Source organism: Quercus lobata, chromosome 6, assembly GCF_001633185.2.
Source record: "Quercus lobata isolate SW786 chromosome 6, ValleyOak3.0 Primary Assembly, whole genome shotgun sequence".
Lineage (NCBI taxonomy): Eukaryota > Viridiplantae > Streptophyta > Magnoliopsida > Fagales > Fagaceae > Quercus > Quercus lobata.
Window position 1 is genome coordinate 39,645,654 of NC_044909.1, and position 27,432 is coordinate 39,673,085.

A 27,432-nucleotide genomic window follows, 5' to 3' on the forward strand; every position below is an offset into this window, starting at 1 on the left:
AAAAATTAATAATTAGCATCAATTATAATTTGTGATTACTACAATTTTCAATCGCAAAAAACTTAGAAGTGTGATGAATATAATATGTTTGTAGGTGAAATAATTTTTCATCACACCCTTCATTTTTTTTTTTTTTTTTATTTGTAATTAAAAATATGGTAGTTCCAAAGAGTAAATGTTCGGTCAGGGGCGTAAAACCGGTGTTTTACGCTGGCCAATAGAAAACTGCCACGTCATCTTTTTAATATTTTTTTCTCTCTCATTCTATTCGCTCCCTCACTTTCTCTGAACATCTCTCTGTCCCTACTCCCTCTGAACTCTCTCTTTGTTTCTCAGTCTCTAACTCAACAGGGAACACCACGAACTCAGTTTCAATGATCCAACTCACACCAGATGAAGTGGACAACTGGGGTCGAGCTACATATTCAGAGCAAATGCATCTTTGGGACAAGAACTCAGGAGTGGCCAACTTCACTTCCAATTTCTCCTTCATCATCTATTCTCGAGGTAAAGACAAATATTCAGATGGGCTCATGTTTTTCCTCTCAACCCTTGATTTCCCTGATCCTAACCCAACAAATGGCCCTGGCCTTGGCCTTGTGAGTGGCGTACAAATGGGACAACGTAATTTCCTAAATAAATATCAATTCGTTGCAGTGGAGTTCGCCGAACCTCCACCACACCACACACTGAGTTCGCCGGAGCTGTGCATGGAGCTTGGAAACATACCGGAACAGAGACTGAATTAAGAAAGACCCACAGCCCTCAGACAAAAGCTTCCTCCCTCTTCCATCTTTGCTTGCCCAAACCTCCACCTCAGACTCTCACCTCTCACAGACCCTAGACAACCCACACAACCACCATCATCCAACCACCCAACCACCATCATCAAGCCACACAACAACCCAGCCACCATCCCATTCAACCAAGCTACCATCAATGAAATTCACATACCCATTCAAAAATCCGAAGATCCAATCACCATCATCAAGCCACACAACAAAAATCCAAAGATCCAAAACAAAAACAAACCAAACTCTGTAACCCCAAAAAACCCACAACCATGTCTCCCACTCACTCTCGCCCCCTCCTTCTCCTCATTTCCCTTCTTCTCATCTCAACCTCAACCAGCTCCTTTGACTCGGACCAAGTCTCAGAGCTCCAATCCCTCCAATCCCGATCCAAAACCGGCATAATCCACCTCGACGACCACTCCGTCTCTCGCTACCTCACCTCCACAAAAACCCCAAGACCATACTACCTCCTCATCTTCTTCGACGCCACCAAGTTCCACAACAAGTCGGACTGAGAAGCTTGAGTTTGAGATTGAGAAACAGAGAGAGTTAGGGACAGAGAGATGTTCAGAAGGAGTGAGGGAGTGAATAGGATGAGAGAGAAAAAATAATAAAATATTAAAAAGATGACGTGGCTTTTTTTATTGGCTGGTGTAAAACCAGCGACCGAACATGTACTTAGTTCCAATTTAGACTATAAGAAATGTTATATTTATAATATTTTTATAATAAATTATAAATAATTAATTATTATTTATTTAAATTTTAAATTAATATTAAAATTATTTTTTTATCTTAATAATAACAATGTGTTATACTTAAAATTTATTATAAAAATATTATAGATATATCAATTATTAATACGAACTATTTTTCTTTTTTTCAGAAAAAGAAAAGAGCTTTCTGAACCGGTGGGGCTTTATGACGCAGCAATTACAAACCCCACAGGCCTACACGGATTTGAAACTTCTCTTGAAATTCATTGAATTACTTTCTCTGTAAGTTTCAACGTTCAACTGTCCTTTTCGTGTGCGTTTCGGAAGCGCAGAACGCGCTTCCCAACGTTCACGTCTGAAACTTTTCAAATTTGTTTTTTAAGCCGTGGTGGTTGATTTGGGTCACAGTTCACACCCAATAACTTTTTAAGTAATTTTTCAGTCACGATCTAATCTTTTCATTACAAATAAGTTTTATATATTATTTATATATTTAAAAATTATTTCATTACAATATTTTTAATATATTATACGCATTTCCACCAAAACACGCAACAAAGTACAGTAACAATTAAAAATCTCATTTAAAAAAGTAACAATTAAAAAAAAAACAATAAAAAAAGCCAACTGCTCTTGAGGGCAGTTATTTTCAAACAAGCGTAATTAAGGGGTATTTAATAAAGTAGTTTGAGAATTATTATTTGAAATTTTTTGAAATATTAGATAAAAAATATATGTAATGTTATTTAAAATGTGAAAATTTAGATGTGTCCTCACTCACCAAACAAATTCTAAAATTTTTAATTTTCAAATTATTACATTAATTTTAATCCAATTGCTGATAACGACTCCTAGACAAAGTTAAAAGGCTTCCAAACGTCTCCAGAGTTCGTTATTCAATGGTAGTTATTTCAGTTTTGACTCCGTCTTTCGCTCGACTCCAAGAGACCAGGTAGTAGCAGACCCAGCCAGTTCAGTTACACCAATTAGCATCAAATCTCGGATCATCTTCTTCCTTCTCCTCTCAATCCCCGAAAATTTTCCTGTTCCATTTACTATTTCCAATGCCAAATCAGAAGCAAAAAAAAGGAAGTTACCCAGAAAGCACGAGTAGTCAGGGTACCGCCCACCTGCAAAGTGTGTTAATGAAATTTCTCTGAAAAGAGAAAAGGCTGCTTTATTCAAACTTTTCACCTTTGAGACGCTTTCTTGCCACTTTGACACGTTTATTTTTTTATTTTTGGTTAAAAGGGATATTCATAGCCATAAAAGACCAGTAGCATCTTCATTAACAAAAGCTACAATATCAGGGATAGGGGGTTAAACAAAATAACAAACTCTTCTTGCTGCATACAGCCCTTCTTTACCAGTCCATCAGTTGCCCTGTCTGCTTCCCAGAAGGTGTGATTCACCCCGGTTTGTTGGAACCTGTTGAGAAGGTACCTACAATCATTTTGTGCATCCCTATATGAGGCGAGGCATATTTGAGAGGAATTAGTTACAATATTGAAATTAGAAGGTGAAAATGGAGAGCTATTATTTGAATAATTTTGAAGTGAAGCCGAAGCACTCGTCTGAAGAGGCCCTTCAGAAATGGAGGAAGCTGTGTGGATTTGTGAAGAACCCGAAGCGAAGGTTTCGTTTCACGGCCAATCTCTCGAAGCGTTACGAAGCTCAGGCTATGCGCCGCACCAACCAGGTTCACCCCTCTCTCTCTCTTTTTTTTTATGATTCATTCATTTCATTCAACCAATAAAAAAAAAAAAAAAAAAAAGAAGAAGAAGAAGAAGTTTCACAATATCAAATTAAAAGCTTACAGAAATAGATATACGTCACATATTACCAAAGAAATTCATTTTCGTGTAGAAAACGAAAGAAAAATGCATTCTTCTTCTTGAAATAAAACCTCTACAGTTTCTACCTAAATCTCAGCTGAAATTTCTTATCTCGTATGTGACACGTAGCAACATTATAAAATTGCACTGTAATTATTATAAAAAAGAAAAATGATATGTCTATAACATTTTTACAATAACTTTTATGTGGTAAGTTATTACATATTGTTATTGGTAGGGTAAAAAAATAATTTTTCAAATTAGAATCAATAATAACTAATCATCTATAATTTGTTGTAAATAGGGATGTGTCGGTTCGGTTTCAGTCGGTTTTCTAAGTTATTGATTAGTGGAATGATGCAAAAATTTAGCTTAGTGGCAAATTTTAATGTTCGGTGCAAAAATTTCAGTTTTTTATATAATAAAACCAAAAATTTCGTTTCAATTTTCAGTGGCAAATTTTTGCATCGGTTCAATTGGTTTGAAGCAATTTTTTTGGTTCTTCGGTTTTTTGCACACCCTTAATTGTGAAAATGTTGTCCTAGTACCTATGGTGTCCAATTAATTAAATGAATTTTTTGAAGTTGAAATTTAAATCTCAAAATTGCTCTGATCGAGTCCCCCACGTAACTGCTCTCGTTTTTGAAACCCAACTTGTTCTTTTCAATTTTATAGTTTCTTTATCTTCTTTTTCTTCGGCGTTTACAAACCAAACACCTTGAATTGAACCATTTTTTTTCCTTCCAAGAGCGGCAATAGAAAATTCATTACGCAACCTTTGCTTTGTCACAATAGTTTGACCCTCATTCTGCTTTAACTAGTCTCTGTCCGAGGTTGCCAATCTTCATTTCTAGACTATCAAAACTGAATTATCCCAATCTTCTTTTCTAGCTAAAATGACCCCTCCTTCCTCTTTCTTTCGTAAAAGCAAGGTAGATGGTGAGGTTGTAAGTTCAAGACTCACTAGTTGGTGTGAAAATTCAAGACACTCCAGATGCGTTGTACTTATAAATTACCAATTAATTTTTTTCCAAATGCCGTCCATAAAGAAGATCGCGTGCTTCTTAGCTGTATTTGCAGGCCCAAGTATTGGATATGCATAATTATTTTTAAACTAACTTATTTGGTCTATTCTAAAGAAAAATATTGAACACGCTAACTTAAAACATGATCATCTTCGCATGCACCCTGACTAGTAAAGAAGAAGCGAACATGACTATCCAAAAAGTAAAAAAAAAGGCAGCAAATCACTTTTTAATTTGTGATGAGAGAACATGCCACCTTTTGGACAATAAGTGATGTTTGTTTGCACCGACATGCAAGTTTGGCTTTGAATTTTTTTTTTTTTTTTTAAAGAAATTTTGTACCTATTTAGTAACCTTGGGAGCAATTAGGCCAAAACTATATTATTATTATTATTATTATTATTATTACTACGCTTCTATTGAGTTACATTAGTGCCTACATCATCCACTTATTTTCTACCTCTTGTTTTCTCTTTCTAAACTCTTAGGTTATGTTTGGTAACAATTTTTGTTTTCTATTTTCAAAAATATGTTTTTGGGAATATAAAGAAAAAACAATTTTCTTGTATTTTTGAAATCAAAAATATGTTTGGTTTGTTGAAATTAAAAAGGTAGTTTTTTGAAGAAGAAAAAATAGAAAATACTAAAATATGTTGTTATTAAGATTTGAACTTTAATGGTAACTCATTAAATGAGACAGGTTCATTAAATTGAATGCGTGTTTTCATTGACTTTTGAAAATTAGAAACTAAAAACAGCATTTTGCATGTTTTCAGTATCCTTCACAAATTGAGTTTTAAAAACAGTTTTTGTTTTCTGCCCATTTTGAGTTGCCAAACAAATTTTTTAGTCTCGAAAATAGAAAATTGTTTTTGAAAACAGAAACTAAGGAGAAAAAGTAGTTACCAAATATACCCTTATTCTCCCAATTCAAAAGAAAAAAAAAAAAAAAAAACTCTTCTTCTCCCAATTAATTCACATTTATTATTTCACTTTCTTCAACTTTTCCCCTCCCTCTTTATCTCTCCACTACTCTTTACTTTATTGTAACACTCTATCATTTTCTCTTTCTTATATTTTGACTCTTCTTCTCCCTCTTTGATTTTGTATAAAATTCAATATCATTTCTTCTATTCAATTCATATTTTCCCCCACAAAAAACTATGAGTACTCACTCTCTAATGATTTATTTATTTAAATATGAGTTTTGATATTGTGATTTTTTTTTTTAATTTCCTGTTACAAAGTCTTATCTCTCTTTTATAACTTTGGTTGAATTTTAATTTGAGCTAATATTTAGTTTTTTTTGGAAATAGGAATTTGAGTTTATGTCAAAACACAATTTACATGACTATGAATTTGAATATGCATACGAATTTTTTGAGTAATAAATTATTATAGAGTCTATCTTTTATTCCTTTTGTTTCATTTTAATTTGGGTTGAGATAACATTGTAATTTTGTAATAAATTATTATTATTACGATAATCTCATTATTCGTTAAGAGATGAGAAATTTGAATAAGAAATTTGAAACTTGTAAAATTTAGTCAATATATTACTAAAAGCTGAAGCGTAGCGTTTAATGCTGCTGCGCTCACGTTAAGCCACGTCAACGTCCACGTCATCATCTTTTTTTTTTTTTTTTCCATTTTCTTATAATTATTTATAATTTTTTTTATTTCATATTTACACTTCTCCAACCTTTCTTCCTCCCTTACCTTTTCATCTCCCCACTACTTCTTTAACCTTTCTCCTTCTCTCATTCTCTCACCTTCTCATCTCCCCACTACTCTCTACATTAATATCATTCTTCATCTTTCCCTTCATCTTCCTCTATTTTTGTCTCTTCTTATTCACACTTTCTTACTATAAATTTGTCACTATCTCATTCATTCCATGCATAGTTTTCCCTTACAAAAAAAAGGCTCTCTCTCTCTCTCTCACACACACACACACACACATTTTTGAGTGGATTTTTATTTTTTATTTTTCTTGCATCTTCGCTTTAGGTTGATAATTTTTTATATTCTTTAATCTACTTTAGGTTAATGCGATTCAGTTCTCTCTCTCTCTCTCTCTCTCTGATTGTTAAATGTTATCCTATTACATTATAAAGGATTAAATATAAAAATATAATATTATTCTAATACATAGCATGATTTGGATAATTTAATTTGGTAGCTACTGTAATTTGATAGCATGATTTTTATAGTGCTCAATTTAGATGTTAAACTATGAGACTTTAATCATTTTTGTTTATTTTTTAATCCTTTGTGGTAGACGAAGTACTCTATAATGCAATTTATTTAGAGAAAAGCAAAGGTTGGCTAAACAAAAGTTATTGGATGAGAGACAAATTTTATCTTTTGCAATTTTACTTTAATTATTATTATTATTATTTTATAACAATGCATATATAGAAATTTATTTCTTAGATTTTGCTAATAATTGATTATTTGATAATATGTTTTTGGTGGACGAAATTACAATTTCCGCAAAGAAAATAACCTTAGTAGATTATAAATAACAATTTTTTTTCCTAATTGGTCCAATTAATCATAGTTAAGTTTTATTAATTTTTTTAGTTACTTTTTTCAGTGTTTTGGATTGTAGGCAAAAAAAATAAGTTTGAGAAAGTTTGTTTAAAACTAAAAGAATAATTTCTAAATTTTATTTTCTTTTTAATGATTCACAAAATGTTATAAATAACTTTTATTAAAAAATAAATATTTTCGTTAAATTGCCTTTTGAATTTTTGAGAAAAATTGTATTTTTTTTCATTTTAGTACGACAAAAATTATTAAATTTATGATTTATGATTGTTTCTATATTACATTTATGATTATTCTTATAATGAATAAAAATATAATTACAAAATACATTACTCTTTATTAAATTAGTTTAAATTGTATAAAAAAAAATTTAATAAAACTATCATAAAAATAATTATCATGCGCAACGTGCAGGTTTGTGGCTAATCTATATATATATATATATATATATATAAAACCGAAACTTTTGGAGCTCCCATAATTTTCCACGTCATCACTATTTTCTTTTTCTTTTTATTTTAGATTCTTTTTATTTTTGGTTCAATTTTCCACGTCATCACTATTTTCTTTTTCTTTTTATTTTTATTTTAGATTCTTTTTATTTTTCGTTTTATATCTTATCAAGTATTACAATAGTTTAGTTTAAATAAAATTCTATTAGATATATGTTTCAAAAGCTTGAAAATAGCCTTTGGAGCTCCCACAATTTTCCACGTCATCACTATTTTCTTTTTCTTTTAGATTCTTTTTATTTTTGGTTTTATATCTTATCAAGTATTACAATAGTTTAGTTTAAATAAAATTCTATTAGATATATGTTTCAAGAGCTTGAAAATTCTATTTCAACTAAAATTCTATAACAAAAATTTTCACAAATATAAACTTCTGCCAAGGTCGAAACCCTTCATACTCACTCAAATTTTCACAAAGAAAACACACATATCAAATTGAAGCCATAGTAGGAAGCAAGTTGATTCTTCAACGAGAACAAATCCTGTAGTACAAAGGCCACCTAATTGCTTTTAGTTTTGAACTCGATTGTCTTATTAACAACAAAGTCTATGAATTGCAGTGATGGACAACCGTCCACAAATAACATCCACACAAGGGCTTGATGTTCTTCTTAATTATCTCATATAATTCTAGGAATTATTTTATTTAATTTTTTTTGGAATTAATATATTTAGATGGTTGGCATAGCAGACAACATAAAAACAATTTTCTGTCATTTATGTTGCCTTCTGCATAACCCTAAATCAATGTTGAAATGCTGTGTTTTACAACCATCTGATCTTGGTAACCAAACCCTGCACCTATGATTGTTTATGATTATTTTTGTTCATTGTTTGTAGTTTAAACCCATTAAAACTTATTGGCTGATGGTATTTCATGGTTTTTTTTTCCTTACTTTTACTTTCAAGGTTGCTAGGAACACAATCTAACATGTGATTTTTTTTCATTGTTTAAAGTTTAGACCCATTAAAATTTAAAACTTATTACTTTATAGGTTCATGTACTTTTTTCTTCTTCTTATTTTTCTCTTTTGAATAGTCATATATTTTGTGTTAGTTTTTGCAATATTTGAACATGTTTAGCAGATTTCAACAACTATACCATGTATTATTCTTTTGAAGGTAATCAATTTTTCTTTTATATTTCTCTATTATAAAAACATATATATATATATAGTTTTGTTTCAATAATTTATAGGATGTAAATCTTATGATTCCTTAATATTTTTTGGCCTTTTGGAAGTTTTAACATCTGACTTTTTGAGTTATATTTTTATAATATCCAAAACTATCTGGAAAATTTCAATAATTATAACCATGAATTATTATTTTGAGTGTAACAAATTTTTCTTTTATATTTCTCTGTTGTGTAGTCACACACACATATATATTTTTATAATTTTTAAGCTCTTAATCTTTTGATTCTTTTCAATAGTTATAAGTTTATAGTCATGAACTATTCTTTAATATTTTTCGTAAGTCATTGCACGTTCAAACAATGACTTCTTTATCAAATTGTAACACAAATTGAAGTTATACAAGAGCAATTAATGCAATAATGTAGTTTCTTAATCAATTTAAAATTTTATAAAATCAATTTAGTTTACCACATAAATAGGTAGGTTCCCGTGCATAGCACGGGTTGGCGACTAGTTGTATATAAAATATAACACACTACAACAAAAGTTAGAAAAATAAAATTCATCTTAGAAAAATATTAATCAGACATACAAAATATAATGGCACGTTATATTTGTACTTTGTAGAGACAAAAAGATAAAGAATACTTGTAAAAATCTTTTAAAATAAATAAATAATACTTGAAGTAATTTTATATGATTTGCTCCCATTCTTTGGCTCATGCCGTTGGCTTGTTTATCATTTCATGCTTAATCTCATAGTTTGATTCTTTTGAACCATTTTTAATTATGTCTGGTGCTTAATAATTCCATCGTCCAAGATTGACATAAACATCAACACTACCGATATTCCATATCTGATCCGATCAAATATATATTGAGATGGAATTTTCAGTCACGGCTTAATTAATCAAAACCTCTTTGTTTTTGATTGGTCTAGTATTGAAGTTCACAAATATTATGTCGTAATCGAGTGGGAAATGGCCATGTTAAATAATCACATTAGCCAGTAATCCAGCTTTGGAAACTGAAGAAGCTAACTGGTATCTAGACTCAGCTTTTCCATGAAAAAGTAATTAGTGGAAGTGGTAACATGAGCTTGATCTTAGAAAGAGAATCTTATGTGAATTTAAATTTCTCAAAGCAGAATGAGCACTTTGGTATTAGAATAGAACATGAATTGGATTTAAAAAAAAAGGAACTTGAATTGTGTCAAGAAGTTATTAGTATTTTAGACCTCATTACTAATCATGAACGCAACAGGTAGGAGTTGGTTACTTGTTAATCTAAAAATCCCTGAAGTATTTTGAATATTTTCAAAAGATAATTGTGTTTCATTTTTAAATTCACATACTTTGTGCCTCCCCCTTGGGTTGTATTTTACGTTTCTTAGTCCAGTTACTCTTGTAGTTCTTATATCTTTATTGTTAAGAATTGCATTCCTTGACTTACTCTTTTTTATTTATTTTTTAAAGACTTTGGATACAAAATGGAAATCCAGATACCTGAATTCCTTTTGTGCAGATGGATTACCAAAACCAAACTGTACAGAGGTTATGATCATAACTCCGTTAAAACTTGGGAGACTAACTACTTTTCTATTTGAGTATTGTAGGAGAAGTTAAGGGTTGCTGTTTTAGTTTCCAAAGCTGCATTTCAATTTATCCAAGGTAAGTTTCTTCAAGGTTAATGTAAATTTAGATTATATTAAAAGGTTCTCCATTCTGACTATGATGATGCAGGCGTGCAACCAAGTGACTACACTGTACCCGAGGAAGTTAAAGCTGCAGGTTTTGGAATTTGTGGTGAAGAATTGGGATCTATTGTTGAAGGTCATGATTTGAAGAAGCTGAAAATTCATGGTGGAGTAGCTGGTATTGCAGAAAAGCTCTCCACTTCAACCCTCAATGGGCTTACTACTGATAGTGATTTGCTGAATCGCAGACAGGAGATATTTGGAATTAATAAATTTACTGAGAGTGAAGGGCGGAGTTTCTTGGTATTTGTTTGGGAAGCCCTTCAAGACATGACTCTTATGATCCTTGGAGTATGTGCTTTTGTGTCTTTGCTCGTTGGCATAGTTATGGAAGGATGGCCAAAAGGGGCTCATGATGGCCTAGGAATAGTTGCAAGCATCTTGTTGGTTGTTTTTGTCACCGCAACAAGTGATTATCGTCAATCTTTACAATTCAAGGATTTGGACAAGGAAAAAAAGAAGATTGCTATTCAGGTTACGAGAAATGGATATAGGCAGAAGATGTCAATATATGACTTACTTCCTGGTGATATTGTACATCTTGCTATCGGTGACCAAGTCCCTGCAGATGGAGTATTTGTTTCAGGTTTTTCTGTGTTAATTGATGAATCAAGTTTAACTGGGGAGAGCGAGCCAGTAATGGTGACTGCGGATAATCCTTTTCTTCTATCTGGAACTAAGGTTCAGGATGGATCATGCAAGATGATGGTTACTACTGTTGGGATGAGGACCCAGTGGGGAAAATTGATGGCAACTCTTAGTGAAGGTGGAGATGATGAAACCCCATTGCAGGTAAAATTGAATGGAGTGGCAACAGTCATCGGTAAGGTTGGACTTTTCTTTGCCATTGTGACTTTTGCAGTGTTGGTGCAAGGATTGATGAGCCGTAAATGGCAAGATGGAACTTACTTGAGGTGGTCTGGAGATGAAGCTTTGGAAATGTTGGAATTTTTCGCCGTTGCTGTTACAATTGTTGTTGTTGCTGTTCCAGAAGGGCTTCCATTGGCTGTAACATTGAGCCTTGCCTTTGCCATGAAAAAGATGATGAATGATAAAGCACTTGTGCGCCATTTGGCAGCATGTGAGACTATGGGATCATCCACATGTATTTGTAGCGACAAAACTGGGACACTAACTACCAACCATATGGCAGTTGTAAAATCTTGCGTTTGCATGAATGTCAAGGAAGTGAACAAACCTCTTGATGCTTCCAGCTTGTGCTCTGAACTCCCAGATTCTGCTGTGAAAATTCTGCTACAATCAATATTTAATAATACTGGAGGAGAAGTTGTTGTAAACAAAAGTGGCAAATCTGAGATACTGGGAACACCCACTGATACTGCTTTGTTGGAGTTTGGCTTGTCACTTGGTGGGAATTTTCATGCTGAGAGACAAGCATCTAAACTTCTTAAAGTTGAGCCGTTCAATTCTGTGAAGAAACGGATGGGGGTAGTACTGGAGCTTCCTGAAGGTGGTTTACGAGCCCACTGTAAAGGTGCTTCAGAGATAATATTGGCTGCCTGTGATAAGGTGATCAATGCAAATGGTGAGATTGTTCCCCTTGACGAAGCAACCATTAATTATCTTAACGATACAATTAATCAATTTGCTAATGAGGCACTACGAACTCTCTGCCTTGCTTATATGGAACTAGAAAATGGGTTCTCTGTTGAGAATCCCATCCCAATTTCGGGGTATACTTGTATAGGAGTAGTAGGTATTAAAGATCCTGTACGTCCTGGTGTTAAGGAGTCTGTTGCAGTTTGCCGTTCGGCTGGAATTACTGTACGAATGGTTACAGGAGACAATATTAATACGGCAAAAGCTATAGCTAGAGAGTGCGGGATTCTCACAGATGATGGTATAGCCATTGAAGGTCCGGAATTCCGGGAGAAAAGTGAGGAGGAAATGCTCAAAATAATTCCTAAACTTCAGGTGATTTCTTCATTTGTATCTATGGAACATCTGCAAATTGATTGGATCACTTGGTAATAAGTATGGTTTTTTCTAATTAGTAACAATAAGGTTTGACTTTATCTATAGGTGATGGCTCGATCTTCACCTCTAGACAAGCATACTCTAGTGAAGCACTTGCGTACCTCATTAGGTGAGGTTGTTGCTGTAACTGGTGATGGAACAAATGATGCCCCTGCACTTCATGAAGCCGATATTGGACTAGCAATGGGCATCGCTGGAACTGAGGTGAGCATATAACAATGTTGTCTAATATTCCCATATGAAAACATTGGTACACATTATGAACAATTCAACTAATCTTTACTAAATTCAGGTGGCTAAAGAAAGTGCTGATGTGATAATTCTGGATGATAATTTCTCCACGATTGTGACAGTGGCCAAATGGGGACGTTCAGTTTACACAAATATTCAAAAGTTTGTACAGTTCCAGCTGACTGTTAATGTGGTTGCATTGATTGTTAACTTCTCTTCAGCTTGTCTGACAGGTTAGAGAAGCCCACATGCTATTTGTTTTCATTTTGAAATTGCCTTCCTTTTATGTCAAAAGAACCATTTTCTCATTTCTGCTAATACCTTTGCATAAAATTGTGCATTCAGGGACTGCACCCCTCACAGCTGTTCAACTATTATGGGTCAACATGATCATGGATACATTGGGAGCACTTGCACTTGCAACTGAGCCTCCAAATGATGACCTGATGAAGCGTGCACCAGTTGGAAGGAAAGGGAACTTTATCAGTAATGTCATGTGGAGGAATATCTTAGGGCAATCTTTATATCAGTTTGTGGTAATTTGGTTGCTTCAATCAAAAGGAAAAGGGATATTCGGTCTTGAAGGCCCAGATTCTGATCTGATCCTGAACACACTTATTTTCAACTCATTTGTCTTTTGCCAGGTAATTTTTTCTGGAAGATCTACAACAATGATTTGTCATAAACCCTGTTTAATTAGTATAAAGTGATCTATGTTAATGGGAAATGATGTTATCTTTTGAAGTGTAAAACCAAGAGTTCTGCTCCATTTCCTATGATAGCAAAGTGACCTAAATAGGGTGTCATATAGATTGCTAAAATAGATTCAGGTTCTGAAAAACTGATCACCCCACTTCTCTTTTCCACTTTATCAAATGGACATGACAAAGTTTTCCACACGTCCTGTGCAATTTAGTTCAAGACACTAATCACTGGTACTCCTCTTTTTGCATAGAGTTCCTTAGTTTGCATACTTTGCAGAGGATTTAAATTTATTGTTGCAACTTTTTGCTTAAACACGTGCATTTCTCTAAATTTACTCTAGTAATTCACCGAGTCACAAAGATTAGTGAACATTGAAGTATTTTCTATTTATTCGTTATAAGATATATTAATTAGCTTACAACAAAGTGATTTGATTTGATTTGATTTGATTCTTACAGATTTTTAATGAAGTAAGCTCACGTGAGATGGAGGAAATAGATGTTTTCAAAGGCATACTGAATAACTATGTTTTCGTGGCCGTCCTCAGTTGCACTATAATCTTCCAAATCATAATAATTGAGTTCCTGGGAACGTTTGCAAACACAACGCCTCTCACTTTTGCACAGTGGTTCCTTAGTGTATTCATTGGATTTTTGGGCATGCCAATTGCTGCTGGCTTAAAGATGATCCCTGTATGAGCCACATGGGTCAGAGATTCCATTCTTACAAAATTTGTAACAGCATTCCCATCAAAATTTGTAAAGCATTCCCATCAAGTGCGTCAAATGCAAAATATTCGACATTTGACACACCAAACTCTAAAAAACCACCTTTACAAATTGAGACCGCACTGTTCACAAATGGTAAAACTTATATTATTTTTTTATTCAAGTGGGGCCCACTTTCTTTTCTTCTTATTATTTCTCTCTTTCCCTCATTTTTTTTTCTCTCAATCTGGTCTCAGCCTTTTTTTTTTTTTTTTCCAATGCCTCTCCTCCCTCTCTAGGTTCATGGTCAACATTCTTGAGTTGGCGTTGGCCTTTTTGGCTAGAGTTGAGATTGGAGAGGCTAAGCCACTGGGGTGGTGGTTATTTTTGTGGCTAGGGTGGGTTTTGGGTGTAGAAAACTAATTTGAAAAATGGAAGAACAAGGGAAGGGCGGTGGGTGGTGTTGCTCGATGGGTCTCGTTGGTTTTTTTTTTTTTTTTAATTTTTTTTATTTACTTAGGTTGTTGGGTAACGGTGGTGGGTTTGTGGTTGGTGTGCCGTGGGTTGGTGTGTCGTGGTTGTGCTGTGGGTAGTGTTATGGGTTGAGGCCGGTGGGTGGTGTTGTGAGTTGAGGCCAGTGGGTTGTGCCATAGCTTGAAGTCGGTGGGTTGTGCCGTGGGTAGTGCCGTGGATGATGCTATGGGTTGTGTCGTGGTGGTGCTATGGGTTTGTGGTGGCTTGGGTGATGAGAATAAAAAAGAATAAAAAACTATAAATAAAAAATATTTTAATGAAATGGTAAAAAAAAATAGAAGTTTTGATGTTAGAGCATTCACATTGGGACGGCCAAATGTCATATGTTGGCAAATTTTACCATTAAAACACAAAAACCAAGCTCCATTCGGACTGCTAATTTATATTGTAAATTTTTTTTTTTTTTTGAAACCGAACCATACGAATTTCATTCATTTAGAGAAATAGAGTCCAAATACAAAGCCTCAAGGGCAGGAGGTGGAGACTCCTCCATCCAAAAAATATCATCATCAATTGACCTAGCATGGCTAAGGAATGAGCTACAGAATTAGCTTTGCGTTTAACACAACTAAATGACTTGCATTTGGAACCAGCAGCTAACAGATAGATATCTGCATAAATATTCCCCAACCTAGACCGTAAGGCCCGTAGGGAAGAAATGCACCTTATGACCGTGGAGTTGTCACCTTCAACCATTAGCTCCTCGAACCCAGAATCGACAGCAAACTCAAGTGCTCTCTGACAAGCAAGCACCTCGGCCTCTTCACTGTCCACCACACCAGGCCCTTTGGCTGACATAACAGCCATAACCTCCCCCAAACTATTACGGATAACAGCACCAAAACCAGAGGAACTTGTATCAGAGAACACTGCCGCATCGAAGTTCAATTTGTATGAGGAACCTGTTGGAGGATGCCAATTATGCACTAAAATGGGAGTGCCCAATACTGTTAAACATGTCTGTGCTACCCGAAACTCTGTTGGTTGCGCTGCACCGTGTTCCAGCCCATACTTTGTCTTAGCTCATTAAATGAGCTTGTTGGACAAGTGCTGAGAAGTCAGCAAAGTGAAATGGGTTTGTTGGAGTAGCTTATCCGAAAGAGAAGAAATTGGGTTCATCTTTTTCTCTATAATCATGTACAAAAGTCCAACAACATTTATGAAGAGATGTACAAAAGTCAAGCCACATAAATGATTATGTGATGTTAAACTTGTGAGACATGTTGGAAGGAAGAAAGAAAAGAGAGAAGCAAAAGCCAAGGGTCATTCGGATAAGGGAGAGCTGAAGAAAAGAAATTGGTTGAAGCAAAGTCAAGATAAGTTGGGTTGCATTTATTGTGACTTGATATGAAGAGTGTGAAAGGGAGAAAAGAAGGAAAAGATGAAGAAATAATTAGAGAGGCCATTCGGCCAGTGAAGATGGGTTGAAGAAGTGAAGTCCTAGGGGTGAAGATGTGAAGCCCTTGAGAAAAGAGAAGTCCCAGCAAGTGAGACTGAGGACTGGTGCAGTCTTAAAGAACTGCATGAGTGAAAGCAAGCAAAAGAGAAGAGAAAAATAGAGAGGGTAAGAGAAAATACACAATGAGAAAGAGAACAGTGAGTGAAAAGAAAAAGAAAGTTTTTCTTTACTCAAGTTGTATCTTTAAGTGTTAAAATCTCTATTTGATATAGTGAAATTATTCGGAGTTTGTCCTGTGGTTTTTCCCTTCAAAGAGAAAGGATTTCCACGTAAATTTTTGTGTTCTTGTATGGTTGTGCTTTCGCTGTGCTTGCTGAAATTTATTCACAGTTATATAGAATTTTTCCCAACAAACTCCTCTAAATAATCCTTGGCTCGCTGGTTCAAACGTCCTGGTTCTTGGATAACGCCTCCATGCACGACCGCATTACGTTGGTTCCAAATAAACCAACTTTGGACCCAGAAAAATTCCAACTCCTTGTTTGGTAAGCATTGCTGCATATACTCAACCAGTTGCACCATATCATCAAAGCCCGACGATCCTTTTTGCAAGTGACGCAAGCAACCAGCCCAAATATCTTGGGCCAACCTATACTCCCACAAAACATTATACCCAGATTCCTTGGCCTGTAAACACACTCCACATTTGTCATCTGCAAGAATTTTACGCTAAGCTAAATTTACACGAGTGGGCAAGATATCAAGGCAGGCTCTCCAACCAAAACCTCTAATTTTATTCGAAATCTTAAGCTTCCACAGCTTCGCCAGATCAGGCTTCCTGTCACTTCCTTTGAGTTTTCACCCATATCAGCTTCCTACTTGGATATTAATCTTGCTATGTGATATCCTGATTTGACTAAGTAGTCCTCACCTTTGGTGTGCAGCCAAAAACCATGTCAGGCACATGTCTATGGCTCAATGGAATGCGCAGAATAGCCTTTGCATCAAACCTATGAAATTTAGCCTCTACCTCCTCACGATCCCAAGTATTTGTCCTCCAATCAGTGAGGTCTGAAACTCTCCACTCCCATTCCTCCTCCACCGGTGGATGAAACACCCGATTTGTGACTTGGTTTGAAATCCACTTGTCAGCCATAACCCGATTCCTCTAAGAATGTGCACCGAGAGAAATACCGTGCCTTAAAACACTTGTAAAGCAAAGAGTCCCTATCTTGAATCAATCTCCACCCCTGCTTGGCAAGCATGGTTAAATTAAAATCCTTCAAATCACGAAAGCCCATTCCTCCTTCTTTCTTTGATTGGGTTAACACCCCCAGTTTTTCCAATGAATTTTCCTTTCTTCACCAGTTTGACCCCACAAAAATCTTGCACACAAGGTGTTAAGCTCGTTGCAAATTTTAGCGGGAAGTAAATTTTATTAGAATACTACTACAGTACCATCTTATATGTCATATTGTACTGTAGCAGCTTGTATTTATTTTTTACTAATTTCTTCTCTCTACTCTAGTTGTCTCCCACTTCTCCATCTCCCACATCTCTCTCTCATTTCTCTACCTCTTCATCACTCTCTCTTCAATCTTCAGGCTTCATCACTTCATTACTTCACCACTTCTCAATCTTTGCCGACCCATCTTCAGTCTTTGCCGACCCGCTGCCGCATGCAAGCCTTTCTCTCATCCTTTCTCTCCATAGCTCATCTTAAACCAAGTGGGTTTGTTCATGGGTTTTTGGCGTGGTTATGGGTTTGTAGGATTCTCTGGGTGAGATCAACATGATCAAGGATCTGGTAGTTGTTGTGGTGGTGAGATCGACATGGTTGTGGGTTTGCAAATTGGATTTGGTTGTGGGTGGTGATGGGTTTACTAATCGGTTTTGGACGTGGGTTTGGTGTTGAGTTTCAGTGGTGGATCATGGTGGCATCGGTGTGGTGGGCCGTGGGTTGTGGTGGCATGGTGGGTCTGGGGCTGAGTTTGGTGGGTTTGCTTTGTGGGTCAGGTGGATCAATGGGGTTTTTTTTTGGGTTTTTGATAAATTGTGTTGATGGTGGATCAATGAGGTTTTTTTTTTTGGTTCTACGTTGGTTTTATTTTTTTTGATAAACTATGCTGGGGTTTTAGGTCTTCATGGAGGTGATGGAGGTGATGAGTGGTAGATAGAGATAGAGAGAGAGAGAGAGAGAGATAAATATATTTTATTGTGTAAATATATTATTTTAATGTATTGTATAAGAAAATAAAAGTTGGGATGTTAGGGGTATTGGAAAATGGTATGGTATAAATAATAAAGTGAGTTTTGAGATGGTAAAATAAAATTTTTTGTAAATTCTGGATGCGCATGCTCTTAGGCGTATTGAAAAGTAATGTGTTAAATGGTATAAAGTTGGGTTTTTAGATGCTAAATGCTAAAAATTTTAAAACCCTTGATGGGAATGCTCTAAATGGTGTAAATTTACAAGTTTGCTATAGTAAAATTTACAAGTTTGCTATAGAAAAATTAGATTTTTATGCTAAAATAAACAAGAATCATGCACGAATTGATGCGAATGGTTTAATATATAAAGTCCAAATTTATTGGCCTGAAGTCTCCCTCTTGTTTAGATGTTTATAAGGTTGTAGAGAATTGGAAATCTCCTAACAGCCACCTGTCACCCAACTCTTGGTAATTGTACCATACAACTTTTGTTTCCAATATTTTTTTCTCTTAGCAAAGGTCTTTGACAAGCTGAAGATAACATCATATAAAGCTGTCTTCTAGATTTAAGTTTTTGTGCTGTTATGTAATTAGATTAACATATATTTACTTTCATTCTACATAGATGGAATTGCTTTGTTGTTGTTGTTGTTGTGTGGTTTTGTATTTTTTTTTTTTTTTTTAGTAATCCTTCTGAACATAGAAGTGTGTATTATAACCCTTCTGTTAGAGAAAATAAACAAAAACAAACATAGAAGTGTGTATTATAACCCTTCTGTTAGAGAAAATAAACAAAAACACTTTGCATTGGCTACATGAAGATTTTAGAATGGATGATGTTATAATGTTTTTTTAAGTATTGAGCAAACTATTTAAATGAATCAAGTTGTTTATGAACAACTCAAGCTTTACTCGGAAAAAAGGCTTGTTTATGTTTGTTTGTTTTTTAAACAAGCCAAGGTGGGTGTGCATGGGTCGGGTTGAGTAGTTTTTTCAACCCAATCCACCATGGTAGGTTAAAGAAAATCCAACCCATCACAGAGGTCTAACCCAACCCACGTGAATCGGGTTGGACCCATGGTTTGGACAGTTTCTTTTTAATATTATTATTACTATTATTATTAATAATAAATTAAGCATTAGAAAACACTGCCACAACTAAGAGCAAATTTATAATCAAATAATCATGAGTATAACTCCAAAAAACACAAACTACATGAGGAGAATTAGGGTTTGGCTTTTATTTAGGAAGATTGGCAAAAAAGTAAATAACAAAATATATAATATTTATTTTAATAAATTTTAAAAATATATATTAAATATAGGTGGATTAGGTCAGATTAGGCGGATTTGTGAATCTTATGACCTGAACTCAACCCGACCCACTGTTAAAAAAAATTCATAACCCAACTCAACCCACCAACCTTTAAAAACCAACCAAATTTAGCAGTTGGGCTGGATTGGATTGGTTTTGGCATGCTCACTGCACACCTTTAGACCAAGCTTAAGCCCAACTTTAGCCTCAACTAGTAAACAAGCCTAGCTTAAGCTTAAACATAATAATGTATTAAAAAACAAGCTTGTGAACATTAAGGCTTGATTTAACTGTATATTGGATTGAAAATATATATTTATATAGACTTGAAATTGAAATGTAAAAGTGTATAAATAGATTCATATGATATCAATTTATCATTTGTAGTTTATTGATTATATAAATAATCCATTTGCAAAAAAAATTCATAGCCTTTTGCAAGGGTAAAATTTTTTAGTCATGGTTATACTATCAAGTAACTCTTGAAAATCTCAAACTTGTTCAGCAAGAAAATGAACCAAGGAACACGTAATATTGTTTGGTGATGATCTTAAGTTTCAATCACATTCACAAAAAAAAATATAAAATAAATAAATGAACAAATTTGAACTTTTAATACTCGACTAAGCTTGTTTAAGCTTGAACTTATTTTTTTCCAATATATAGTAAAATCATTACTAAAATCTCTTGTTCCCTCACAAATCTATGAATGTTACAACAAATGGATTGTTTATATTATCAATAAACTACAACCAAAATTTTGATATTATATGAACTTAGTTACAAACTTACACAATCCATTCTCAAGTTTATATGAGTATATTTTTGGACATGTATACTTTTATATATAGTTAAATCGAGCTTGCATGCTCATGAATTTTTTCATCGGCATACTATTATGTTTAAACTTGACTTATTTAATAGTCAAGTCTAAACTTGTACTTGAGCTTAGCTTGTTTGCTAAACAAAAAAACATGAACAAGTTTTTTCTTGAGCTATTCATAAATAACTTGGTTCATTTATAGCTTGTTAAGACTAATTTTAATGGATTCACAAATATTGAATTAAAAATAAATGCATATAAATAGTTCACAAATAAATATTTATTTTTAATATAAAAAAATCAATAATTTTGTTATCAATCAAATAGTTATATTTTAAGTATTTTTTTAATCTAAAATTATGCATTAAAAATAAGTTTTTTATCAAATAGTAAATAACATCTTATTTGAACGAAATTTGTTATGCGTGTTAAGAATATAGAAAACGTGCAATTTAATAATTAGATTTTCAAAATTGGATTGAAGAGTTTGGAAAGTTTCACCTTATCATATTAATATATTGATATTGATACTGATATTGATTAGAACTCTCTGAGATTTGGTCCTTTCTTGGGCCAATCAGTTAACAAAATCATGCATCATATTCTAATTCTCTTTGAATAAAAATAATTATTAAAAAAAAAGAAAAAGAAGATCAGAGCACATATTCCCCTCATAAAATTAGAAGTCCGTCTACTCTTCCATCATTGTAACCCTCCCTGTTTCATATATATGATACATCCAAACAGGTTCAAGTAACTCCTTTGCACTGAGTAATTTCTGGCTTCCATCTTCGTCATTTTCTTCTTCTAGTTCTCTCTCTATTTGAGGATAGATTTCTTGCAGAGAAGCCAACATCATATCACCCCACTCTTTGTCATCTCGACTAAATAACTTCATACAAACAAAGTGTAAGAGTCCCAATACCAACCCAAAGTCTTTCCTTTCAAACCCAAGTACTGAGCCAGTTAAGAAAATCACCCCAACTGCATCCAGTACGTTAGGATTTCCTTTTAGCAATGTAACAATCATTCCAAGAAGTTTCTTGAAAACTAAAAAGTCCTCAGATTCAGAAACTCTGCCATCATCATCCTTTTCTGGGCCAACTTCACTCATTTCACTAAGCTCAGTCCTTGCTAAACTCAAAAGCCATGATGGAAAATGGACCTTAATGCGATCAGATGCATGAAAATCAATCCCTTCTCCTTGAGTCTCTTTCAGTATGTTCACGGATCCTAATGCCAGAATCAAATCGGGCAACCAAGGCTTTGCTGCGGCAACAAGACTTGCTGCTTTACCAGAGCCCATGTGTAATTCAATTGAGGTGATTAGATCAAGCAAATTGTTGGCAACATCAAAAGCTTCTGGAGGAAGTGGTGAAGCTTCACTGACAGCTCTGTGAACTAGATTAAGCAACTTCGCTGCATAGGTGAAGGAGCTCTTCACACACACAACTATATCTTTCAAATCTTCCTCCTCAAACTGAAATCGGTCTTGAGATTGTTGCCCTAAAGCGGAAATGATGTATTGTACATATCTTGATGTGAACTTTAACAACTGTCCATAATAGTGGGAAAGAAAACCCATCATAGCGGCATCAACCATGAACTTGAGACTTGCAGTAAGCATCTTCACTTTAATTGGTACTCTTTTTTGTTCAATATTGGGAGAATCTACAAGAAATTACAAAACTATTAGTGCTCATCTGGCAATGTCGTGAAAGCTTTAAACATTGAGTATTAGTAATAAAGCTTTGAGTGCTTGGCAAATTACAGGGAATAGTTCTTTAAAGTTCTGAATTTATAAAACATGAACAGTGAATTGTAGAGCTTTTTCCTAAAAGTTTCAAACTTCATCTTTAGCCATAGCTTTAAGGACCTTTTAATAAAGCTCCTTTTTAGTGGCTTTCCAGACACCCCATTCCCACCCCCCCCCCCCCCAAAAAAAAAAAAAAGAGCATTAGAGCTCTTTTGTGGTTGTGCGACCCTTAGTCACTTATATATAAGACAGCACTACAACAAAGAACTAAAATATGATTTAATTTATAGAAAAACATAGTGCACATGCAGGTGAAAGTAAGACCTTTTTCTAAACTCATCTTAGTTTAAAAATTATACAGCTTTCCAGAATGACTGGAATATGAGAGAAATAACTACCAAATTGTCCAATGTGATATAAGTACTCAACTACAATGAGCATTTCCTACCTCTACTATAGAAGAGTGGCAGTTAATGCTATACTTTCTATTGTCAAACACAATGAACAAAATATTTGTAAAAGAAAAAAATTTCTTTTCTGGATTATTACTAAACAAGAGGTTCGAGCCTTGATGCAATGGCAAATGCCTTCCACCCAAAGTGGCATGTTACAAGTTCAAGTCTGAGAATCAAATTCTCAAAAAAAAAAAAAAAATGCTGCCTACAAATCCCCTCTGCTAGACCCCATAGAAGTGGGAGAGCTTTATGTATTTGAGTACAACCTTTTTTTACTAACCTACATGAGGACTCAATAGTCTTTGCCATAAGACTGGAGAGAGAGACAAATGAGCCCAAGAAATGTTTAAGAATACTGAATTCTAAATATGCAACTGCGCTTACCACTATCATAGCCATCCTCATGATCCTGAAAAACAAAATTAAAAATCTATCCTCATCAATTCTCTAGACTCAAGTGTTGCTGGTAATTTCGAAGGTTTGAACCACAAACTCCAATCGAGAGAGAGCCAGTAATTGACAATAATAGTCCAAGTAGGGATGACATGTGCAGCAGTCACATTATATGGAGTCGGTTCATACCACTACCTTTCTGTTACAAACCAAACACTAATACTGTTTGCATACATCATCTGAAGTTATCCAAAGATCTATCTCTATATCACCAGAAAGAAGTGTCAAAAAAGTACTTTTCATCACGTCATATGATAGAACTAACAACCAACTTCCATATGTGCATAAAATCTCAGCAATTTGTGACCTATCCATAATTGCTTACCATGAGCACTTGGACTAGAGGCATCTGTTTGAGGTTCTTTGTTTCCTCGTCGATGGCTACTGGCTGTCTTACTGTTAGCTTGCCCAAGTTCTGAGGGTAATTTGCTGTACTTTCCAGAGTCACCTGCTCCAAGTAGTTTCTCTGTACAGTTTAGCATGTGATCCATTGTCTGTTCCAACACTGTCAGCTGAAACAGAAAATTGGGTTAGGACTTAGGAGCCCATCAGCGACAACATATTTCTGAGTGTTCAAAACCAGCATTAAAAATAAATTAAAATACTTGCCTCCAGAAGTGATCTTGAGGAATCAGTACTATTGTTCCTAGTACCACAATCTTTTTGACTATTTATGCTAACATTTTGAAGAGTCATATGCAGAGCAAGAACTGTATATGCCAGAATGGGAGATGTGTCCATGTATTCGCAATGCATGCACTGCACGATGCTGACTTCAGATATGATCTTTAAAGCAATAAATGACAGTTCTAGAGTTTGAGACCTCAATATAGCCTTCCGAGAATCCTCTGATGTAAGCAAGTCCCTGATTTGCCACGCTATTCCAACAGCAATGGAATAATCCTTCTCAAAGTCAAATGCCTTCTTTCCATCGACACATCTCCATTTAGCTGAAATTTTTCCAGAAGACATAGATTTCTTCCTTTTTGTGGAGGAAAAACTGTTCTTTGGTATTTCAGTTCCAAATTTTATATGGCAACGGTAGGCAGTTTTCTGCAAACGCACTGTTAGAGCTTCAAACATATCATCAAATCCATCACAAGACAGGAACAACTTGTGAGCAGACCTCACTTCGGCTTGCCTTTCCACATTATCTGATATACCACTACAATTAGTAACCAAACCCATGCATTCTTCAAAAAGCCCAGCTGCATCATCTGGAGAAATGGTGGAAACGATTTTAATTACAGAAGATTGAGCACATGCAGTAGAGGCAGCAGCAAACAAGAACTTCACTTTTTCACCATCAAGTAACTTGTTTAGAGCACGTTTGTAACATGGCTCACTTGCTAGGCTGTTGCAAAGGTAGGATGCAGCAACAAGTAAACCCTCCATTTGATCTGCATCTAGCTTATCAGGTGACAAGATCAAACTAATGAATAATCTAACGAGTTCCATGAGAGACTTAAGGGATGCCCCTTCTGATACAGCAAATTCACAAAACCTTGCTCCAGCCATGGGAGACCTTTTTATTAGTGTAATGCAGCGACTGCATGCCTCTTCAATAGGTACTTTTGAGGGAAAGTACGATGGTATAAGCAATTTTGTGATTTTCTGAGCAACAAGAGGTTGATCATTCGCAAGAGTAGATAACAAGACATCCAGCCCTACCACCTGCAGAGAAATATAGAGAACATAATCAACCAACCAATATGGATAAAGGCATCAGAAACAACCACTGCAGAATGGTGTTTGATCTTAAAGAGTACAGTATACCTTATGAAACTGAAAATTTCGAATATCCCTTATAAGAAGGAGGAGATCTGCAACAGCTGCTCGTGTGGAAACGGCGTTATCCAGCATTAGATGCCCCAATCTTGGTAGAAGCACTTTAAGAATTTCATGAGATTGGGGATTTCCAAGCAAATAAATGATACCATTCAATGTGGAGAGCCTAACCTCAATGCATATATCATGTGACATATCATCAAAAATTTTCGTAATTGTCTTTGTTATGGATGCTGAAGGTATGATTTCCCAAAATAAATGAAGGATGCGGCAGGAACCTTCCACTGCCACTACCCTTACATCCGGACAATCATCCGCAAGTAATCTCTCCAACAAAAAAAACTGTTTATCAAGTAATGTATCTTTCACCTCTTTTGTGCTATCAGGATCTTCTAGAGGAAACATGTCCAAAAGCAAATGCAATGCATTTTGGCGAACATTAGAATTTGCAACCTGTTGAACAGAAACATGGCATGGTCAAATGCAAGTTGATTCAAAACAACCCATGAATCAGATAGATTTGAGATATCAAATAAAATTGTGAGTAGAGACCCTGCTAAACCAACATATTGTTGATTTGTTGACAACAAAGACCAACCAGGCCCAGGAATTCACTAGTTAATACAAAACTGCTTCTGAGGTACTTAATCCAACAAACACAGGATACCAATTTAATCCCAACCAGATTCTCTGGCAATTATGGAAGCGTCCTTCACATGGTGAAAATTATTCAGTGCATCCAATATACTACATATGGGACCCATATTTAGGTACGAGGAATGTGTAGTACACAGTCTTTTTCATGAAATGCTTTAAATGTGTTTGCTGCCTGGTCTCCTAGACTATGCGGACAAGTAATGATATCATTGACTACATCAAATTAACGACTTCATTTGCCAAGAAGTCTAAATTATATAACTATATTCAATCATTATGGCATACAAATATATTAAACTATTAACTATCATCCCCACTATATTATCACAGGATCATATAATTCATGAACACTATCTTCAACAATCAGAAATTTACTAAAGAAGGAAAACAGCTACCTGTAGAGACCGAAAAATCACTGGCTCAGCAAGCCTAAAAAGAAGTTTCTCGACCCCCTCGGTGGTCCGCTGGCTTATAAACCCTCCCAAAACCCTCCTAATAGATGCGGCCAATGCTGGTGAACTCGCGTGTATCGCACCATCAATCAAACCCTGCAAAAAACCATCCTCAAACTCGCCCTTGGAATCCCCTTCTGCGGCTTTCCAAGCCCGAAACAGTATATCCCCGAACGCCTCAAGCATCGATTTACGCCCAAACGGAATCTGAGACCGAATCATAGCCAACATTTCCTTCACAAGCTGATTGCTCAGCCCAAACACAAACGCCAAGAACCGCCTCCCATCGTCGGTTTTCAAATATAGCGGCGCAATCACGCACCGAATCAGCAAGAGCTTCAAGTCCTCGATGCTCTCGTCCTCATAATCGAACAAAGCAAACGCCTCGCGAAGCGAATACACTCTGTGAAGATCCACTTTCCTCTTCAACGTCAGTGACTTGGACAGCAAGAAAGGTAGAGACTGAGAAATCAAAGTCTCTCGCCCAGGCAAATTCTCCTTCCACCACTCCTCGCACAAATTCGCTATCTCCGATATCAGAACCGACTCCGAATCAAAGAGAATCAAATTATCGTGCAATGCGCGAACTCCGGGGAGCAGATCGGACGGCGAGAACGCCTTTTTGGGGTGCGCGACGCATAGAACCGCGATATGAGCGAGAATTTCAAGGTCCTTGAAAAGCTTCTTCTTTTCTTTGCCAACATCGAATTCATGGCGGTCCGGTTCGGGCTCCACCGGCGTCTTGGAATGGCGCGAAGATCTTCGGGGTCGCTTTGTAGGAGGGGACTTGGAGGGGCTAGGGTTAGGGCTTCTTCTAGGGTTAGGTTGAAGAAGCTTCTGGAAGGATTCGATGGAGTGAGAAATGGAGCGGTGGAGAGAGATGGGGAGAGAGGAAGAGAGGTCTGAATTGGGAGTGATTTTGTGAATTAGGGATTTGAGAATGGGTTTTGAGGATTTGAGGCTTTGCTTTTGGGCTAAGGAGAGGAACTCTTCGGCTGAGGATTGGAGAGAGGAACGGAGTCGCTTCTCCATTTACTGACTCTGATTGTTTTTTTTTTTTTTCAAAATGTTTTTTCTGTTTTTTGAGAGGGGTGGGAGTGGGAGGGAGGGAACTGAGGGAAGCTACCGTTCGTTTTGAATTTTCGGCGGAAACGATGGAACTACGGGCTGTGACGGGTTTTTTAGTGACTGACAAATGAAAGGCCTGGATAGAAATGATCTGGCCCGTAGGGTGTGCCTAGGCCAGGTTGGATAAAATCCAACCCATTGTAGGGTCCAACTTACTTGGATCAGGTTGGTCAACTTTTTTTTAATTGATTATTAGAATAATACCAATATAAAAACAAATTTATAACCTAATAAACATGTGCATGGTAACAAACCAACACAAACTATTTTATAAGTACTTCAAAGTTAGTAGGATATCATATAGTTCTATCTCAATTTTTTTTTTTTTTTAAGAAAATTTCAACATATAGCGTCCGTTTTTTATGATAGCTCTTTATTATCAGACTAAGACACCAATCAGTTTTTGGTGAACCTCAGATTTCTTATACAATCATTAGAGACTTTATCAGTTGAATTAACAGGAACCCACGATTCTATCCTAACTTAGTTG

General features: G+C 35.3%; 3 protein-coding genes across 3 annotated transcripts; 2 read left to right on the forward strand and 1 right to left on the reverse strand.

The window, feature by feature from the left end:
* The first annotated feature begins 374 nt into the window (after nucleotides 1-374).
* Nucleotides 375-749, forward strand: LOC115950271 (bark lectin-like). Its single transcript, XM_031067495.1, has one exon. It carries the CDS (start codon nucleotides 375-377, stop codon nucleotides 747-749), a length of 375 nt encoding a protein of 124 aa, XP_030923355.1.
* A 1,667-nt stretch (nucleotides 750-2,416) lies between these two features.
* On the forward strand, nucleotides 2,417-14,165 carry LOC115994944 (calcium-transporting ATPase 2, plasma membrane-type-like). The gene is made up of 7 exons (XM_031119295.1): nucleotides 2,417-3,209; nucleotides 10,190-10,244; nucleotides 10,317-12,265; nucleotides 12,374-12,532; nucleotides 12,621-12,792; nucleotides 12,905-13,203; nucleotides 13,723-14,165. Exons 1-7 carry the CDS (start codon nucleotides 3,036-3,038, stop codon nucleotides 13,960-13,962), a joined length of 3,048 nt encoding a protein of 1,015 aa, XP_030975155.1. The 5' UTR covers nucleotides 2,417-3,035; the 3' UTR covers nucleotides 13,963-14,165.
* A 6,583-nt stretch (nucleotides 14,166-20,748) lies between these two features.
* LOC115950645 lies at nucleotides 20,749-26,921 on the reverse strand. Its single transcript, XM_031067866.1, has 5 exons — nucleotides 25,758-26,921; nucleotides 24,694-25,158; nucleotides 23,527-24,591; nucleotides 23,243-23,429; nucleotides 20,749-21,924 (listed from the first exon to the last, which is right to left on the reverse strand). Exons 1-5 carry the CDS (start codon nucleotides 26,844-26,846, stop codon nucleotides 20,945-20,947), a joined length of 3,786 nt encoding a protein of 1,261 aa, XP_030923726.1. The 5' UTR covers nucleotides 26,847-26,921; the 3' UTR covers nucleotides 20,749-20,944.
* Between the last annotated feature and the right edge of the window lie 511 nt (nucleotides 26,922-27,432).